The following is a 6,111-nucleotide window of genomic DNA, read 5'->3' on the forward strand; positions in this document are numbered from 1 at the left end:
ATTCTAGCTTCATGGAGGCAAGAGGGTAATGGAATGCTTAAAGAAAGCTCTGAAAATAGCAAATCAGTGCATGGACCCCTCTTTACAAGTGCAACTTTTTATAGAAATTCTGAACAGATATATCTATTTTTATGAAAAGGAAAATGATGCGGTAAGTAAACTATAATAAAATATTGTTAGTGAATTAATACTTCCCTTCCTGCTCTTCAGAGATCTGATACATATTAAATTTTATGATCTTGATAACTTTTTTTTTTTGTTTAAGAGGGTCAGAGTTTAGAGAATTCACCTAGTAGTCTCTTTTATTCTCTAGTATCCTTTTCTGTCTATAGATGCATCTCTCTAACAGAAGAGCTCATCATGTACAAGAAATTCTCATCTCTTTTGTTATGAATATTTTATAAAAAAAATAGTCCCTGTCTGTTTGAAAAACACAAAATAATTTACAAATATAGTATACTGATTGGTCATCACATACAAGTTTAGAATAATTCCTAAATGAATTATCCTTTTAGCAGTACAGTGTTGAAGATTTGTAGGTTAAGTAAAATTTTGCTATTCTTTTATTGGTTTGTGATGCTCTAATTTTTATTGATTTTTTTTTTTTTCATTTTGTTTTGTTGGTTGTTTTGGTGAATTGCCAATAGTTGTTGCTCAAAGCAGGGATCATGTTTTCATATGTCTTTTTTTATGATTGATTACTCTGGTGATTGGTGCGAGTAAGACAATCTTTAAAACGTTTTTATTGAATTATCTTTTCTTTTTTATCGTACATGCTTGGTTATGAAACTGTGCGTGTTCTTTTGTAGGTCACAATTCAGGTTTTGAACCAGCTTATCCAAAAGATACGAGAAGACCTCCCAAATCTTGAGTCCAGTGAAGAAACAGAGCAGATTAACAAACATTTTCTTAACACACTGGAGCATTTGCGTTTGAGGCGGGAGTCACCAGAATCTGAGGGGCCAATTTATGAAGGTCTCATCCTTTAAAAAGGAAACTGGCTCACCATACTTCTTTCCATGTACATCCAGTAAGGGTTTTATTATACTAGGTTTCCCCTCCATAGATTGTGCCTTTCAGAAATGCTGAGGTAGGTTTCCCGTTTCTTACCTGTGATGTGTTTTACCCAGCACCTCCGGACACTCACCTTCAGGACCTTAATAAAACTATTCACTTCATAAGTGCTCAATCTGTCTGATCACCCCAGGTAGCATGATTGATCTGCTATTTAAAACTCCTGTGATCTGTAAACAAAACAAAACAAAAAAACAAAACCCACCAACAACAAAAAAAACAGCAAACCACCACTTATCTCAGCTACTAATGAAGCCCTTCTTCCTTTATTTCGTTTTGTTGGTTGTGTAATTTCTTTCGTTACTTGGGAGTACTAACCTGAAAGTGTCTGTCTCTTTGTTCTCTAGTCCAATTTGAGATTAATTTAGAGGAAAGGGATACTGTATGTGAAATTCAGCTTGGGTTTTTCCCTAAATGCAAGATAAGGCCATGTGTAATATTTTCCCTAAAACTAGAATATATTAATGCATGTTTGAGAATTTTAAAGCACCATGGTCAAAACCAAAAGCTATATTTTGCATATTTGGACTCCGTCATTCATTAAGAACCTATGTTTTACTCTGGGCATATTTATCAAAATAATTTTGTTCTAAATAGCATAAAATAGAAAATTCGTGATCAGTATAATTTATGTATAACCTTCATTGTATATTTAAGGGGAAATGCATCGTACAATTACCATGATTTTTTTTTTTTTTTCCACCAGTGAAACAATAAAGTTGCTATTAACAATTTTGGACTTTTTACCCTTTCATGCTAGATTTATAGAAGGAGCTAGTAGAATGCCTGTGGTTAATAGACAATCTTATGTACAACACTTGCTTGTTCATTTTAAGCTTTCATTTTAAGCACTTCTTGAGCAAGGCACCATCTATTCTTCTGTTTATACCCATTTGCTTTCCTTGGCCTTATTCTCTTCTCCTTAGGCATGGTACTTCCACATTAATTTCCAGAAGGCTCACCACCTTTATCTGTCATGTAACAAATTATTCCAAAACTTAGTGTGTTGAAACAACATTTATCTCATGGTGTTCTGGCTTAGGAATTTGGGAGCAGCTTAGCCAGTGGTTCTGGCTTAGGGTGTCTCAAGATTTTGCCTGGAGCTGCAACCATCTCAAGGTTTGGTTGGGACTGGCTTCCAAGCTTATTCACATGACCATTATCTAAAGGCCTCTATTCCTTTCTTTGTGGGCCTTTACAAGGGCAGCTAGAAAGTCTTCATGACAGCAGCTGGCTTTTCCAAAGTGACCCATGTGAGAGAGGGCAAAGAGGAAACCACATGCCTTTTTATGACCTGACCTTAGAAGTGACATACTGTTGTTTTTGCCTTCTTCTGTTTGCTAGAAAGGAGTCACTAAGACTAACTCATACTCAAGAGTAAGAGGAATTACATTAAGCTCCACCTCTTGAAGGGAGACTTTGCAAATGTATGGACATTTTCAAATGATCACCTCACTTAATACCTTACCATCTGCCCCTTCACCCACATTGATAGACGTCTAGCACTTCTCAGGTGCTATGGTCTGAATGTTTGTATCCCCCTCTCCCCACCACCCCTGCAATTTATATGTTGAAATCCTAGCCTCCAAAGATGTTGAGTGGTGGGGCCTTTGGAATGTGCTTAGGTCATGAGGGTGGAGTCTCACGAATGGCATTAGTGCCTTTATAAAAGAGGCCCAGAGAGCTTGCTTGCTCCTTTCCACTTTGTGAAAACAAAGGTTGGCAGTATGCAACCTGGGGAAGGGCCCTCACTCAGCCATGCTGGTGCCTTGATCTTGGACTTAACACCTTCCAGAACTATGAGAAATAAACTTCTGTTTATAAGTTACCCAGCCTATGGTATTTTGTTATAGCAGCATGAATGATGTCTTAGACATCAGGTTTTAAAGAATAAAATTATAGAATTGGTACCATTAAAATCTACCAAGTATCCTAAGCTTCTCTGTAGACCCTTTTAAGTCTAGCAAATCCTTTCTGTACTTTGCAGGTGCCACTTTACTCAGTATATAAACTTGATTGTGGAATAGAAGTCAACATGTTCATTCTATTCACATATTTTGTGAAATACAACTGGAGAAATAAAGACGTGACTCAAGGAGAATACTTGAATTTGAGCTCAGGAAGGTTCAGAGGTAAAATGTCAGTACAGGGTATAAAGTATTTCCCATTGTTTTGGTGAGGTGAAGAGAACAGATTTAGGAAATAAACCAAAGCTCTGCTAATCTTAATTCACACATTCCTTTACTGAACAAAAATTGGGTACCTACTATATGCCAAGTACAGGCACTGGGTATAAAGGTGAACAAGATAGGGTCCCTAGCTTTGAGAATTTTCATCTGGTGTGAAGACCAACAGTAATGTGATAAGGGTATGCCCAGGAGAGCATAGAAGTGGGGGCTGAAGGTGTTGGGGTAAAGCCTGGAGGAGGTTTTATGAATCCTCATGTGACTTCAAGTCTGTCTTTTTAGCCTTGTGAGGCTAATGCTTGACCTGCAGTCCCATATTTTATAGATGGAGCCAGGCTATCCAAGAGTGATCCATGGACTGAAGCAAGTTAAACTCTTACCTGTCTATAATGAGAAATTTTAAAAAAGTTAAAAAAGAAAAAAGGACTAAGAATTGACACACTTAAACCAGTTTGGTGATTTTATGTCTGTTGAATCTAATGAATTAGGGCTTGTGCTTTGTATGCCTGCTTCCCTGGCCTCCTTTTTTCTAGTAATTTTTATTGTGTCTTATAAAAAAAGTACTGGTTCTTGATAGACCAGGGGGAAAAAAACCTGGTGGAGAGAAGCACTGAGCCTAGGTCAGGCCTAATGTTGCATGGAGAATTCCAAGACTAGGGGACAGTTAGGAGGACATATCTAAGAGGTGGTGTGAGTGGATGACCCTTTCTCATTCTGAGATGCTGTTTTAGGACATTTCTGCCCTCCCTTTCCTATCTCCACTTGTCTGAAGTGATTCTTGGAGTCCAGATGATTGCTTTTTCACCTAGAAACTCATGCTTCTGACTGGTCCTTTAGCCATGACATTGGGAGCCATCAGATAAAGGAGCTCTGATATTACCTTGTCCACTAGGGGTCCCGGTTAGTTTGCAGGCTGTTTTATCTGTTAGTGTAGCTTAAAAGAGGGAGGTGTTGGACTTGGTCAGGCATCATAGAGTGCTTTCAAGAAAAGGAAGAATGGTTGTAGTACAGTTCATGTACATCTCTCAGAGCCATTGAGAAATAGGACAGACCACAAGGAATAAGTATACCACCATAGACACTGAGAGGGGATTTAAATACAAAGTCTAGATTTCAGAGGGCTCTTCCATTACATTGCTTTCATAAGAATTCAAAGAAAAAAGTTCAAGCAGAATGGAATTGAAAGGATTTCTCAATGGCATTGTCTTTGATGATGGGAATTCCAGACTACATACTATAAATGAAAAGTGATGGGGTGAGGAAATCTCTCAAGGAGCCTTCCTGTTTGCTATGATTGGGGGTGTCCTGGAGTTGGACAGCAGACACTGAGTCAGCTAGCCAATATCTACTCATTTGTTGTATACTTGAGTGACCTGCCCTAGGTTTGATTAAAGACTTAGGTTTTCTGGCTTGTGGTAATTCAAAATAAGTCAGTTGGGAATGGGTAGGGAAGGACCTCATACTGCTGTTCACTCCTCTACATCACACTGCAGTGTGCCAACAAAACTAGGTCCAAGCCTCCAAAATCTCTGGAGATGTACTGTATATTTTAACCACTCATCACAGTGATTAGCCTTAGGTTAGAAATGTCTTCCTAAGACGAAGTAAAATCTTAAGCTGTGACTTTAATCTATTTTTACAAGGCAGAGCTAAGTGTAAATACAAATGGCTTCATGACCATTAGATATAATGTTAGAAAGGAGCACATTTGGGGGTGCCTGGGTGGCTCAGTTGGTAAAGCATTCTACTCTTGATTTTGGCTCAGGTCATGACCTCATGGTTGTTGAGATCGAGCTCTGCATTTCACCGAGTGAGCCACCCATGTGCCCCTGGGTTCTACCATTTTTTATCAGGCTTACTGTCTATATACAAAGGCAATGGAGTACTCAAAACTCCAACCAAAAGGGTTAGTATTGGGGCATCTGGCTGGCTCAGCTGGTAGAGCACGCAACTCTTGATCTCAGGGTTGTGAGTTCAAACTCAATGTTGGGTATGGAGCCTACTAAAAGAAAAGTTAAAATCTAAACTGGTGATCCTTATCAAAGAATAAAATGGGTTGACAGGATAGTGTGCAGATTCAGTAAAATTAATATAAATTTGAACCACAATGATTTTAAGCCTTAAATAGGATGTCTCTCAGGATATGGGCTATCACAAAACCATGCCTGTCAACTACTTTTATCCTTTTACACATCCCTTGGACCAGATTCTCAAGCTTTATTAAACATACAAATCACCTGGGATCTTGTTAAAATGCAGATTCTGGAATTCAGCAGGTCTGTGGTAGGGCCAAAGATTCCATGTTTCTAATATGCCCCCATATAATGCTGTTGGTCCAGGGACCATACTTTTGAGTAAGAAGCCCTAGATAACAATTCCATAGACACATTTTTAATAGTACTTGCAGTAAATTGTTTCACTTGTTTCTTATAATGTAAGATGGTTCTTACATTTCCTTGTGGTAAAGACTAAGGAGAAATGTGTGGCAGTGGCCTAGGGAAGTGTTTGTAAACATCTTTCCTTTGGACAGAATAAGGGGTTTAGGCAATCTGCTCCAGGAGGCATTTCTGTCCTATGTACATATGAGGGTGGATCTTGGCTTTTCCAGGGCATAGCAGTTTGATGAAACTCTTCTGAAACTCATGTGGCATAAAGGGTACAGAACAGGGTTGATAGCCGAATTCAGCCAGAGGAGCCAGAAAGACATCTCATGGAGGGAGTGCTGGATGCATATCCCATGGCAGGCAGCTCAGATGATCATGAGCAATGTGTAGGGTGCCCAGCACAAGCCAAACACACATGATGATGGCCAGCCACCTGGCCACTTGCTTAATCTGGAAGAGCTGCAGGC

General features: G+C 38.9%; 1 protein-coding gene across 2 annotated transcripts in view; it reads left to right on the forward strand.

Annotated features, from left to right (window-relative positions):
* Positions 1 to 1,806, forward strand: part of VPS35 (VPS35 retromer complex component) — a 28,915-nt gene extending 27,109 nt beyond the window's left edge. For both annotated transcript variants that reach the window (XM_027044387.2, XM_027044388.2), the window contains exons 16-17: positions 8 to 151; positions 810 to 1,806. In XM_027044387.2, coding sequence (XP_026900188.1) covers positions 8 to 151; positions 810 to 989 — 324 coding nt within the window. In that variant the 3' untranslated portion in view covers positions 990 to 1,806. The remainder of the gene's footprint in view (positions 1 to 7; positions 152 to 809) is intronic.
* Positions 1,807 to 6,111: the final 4,305 nt, after the last annotated feature.

This window comes from Acinonyx jubatus, chromosome E2 (assembly GCF_027475565.1).
Source record: "Acinonyx jubatus isolate Ajub_Pintada_27869175 chromosome E2, VMU_Ajub_asm_v1.0, whole genome shotgun sequence".
Taxonomy (NCBI): Eukaryota; Metazoa; Chordata; class Mammalia; order Carnivora; family Felidae; genus Acinonyx; species Acinonyx jubatus.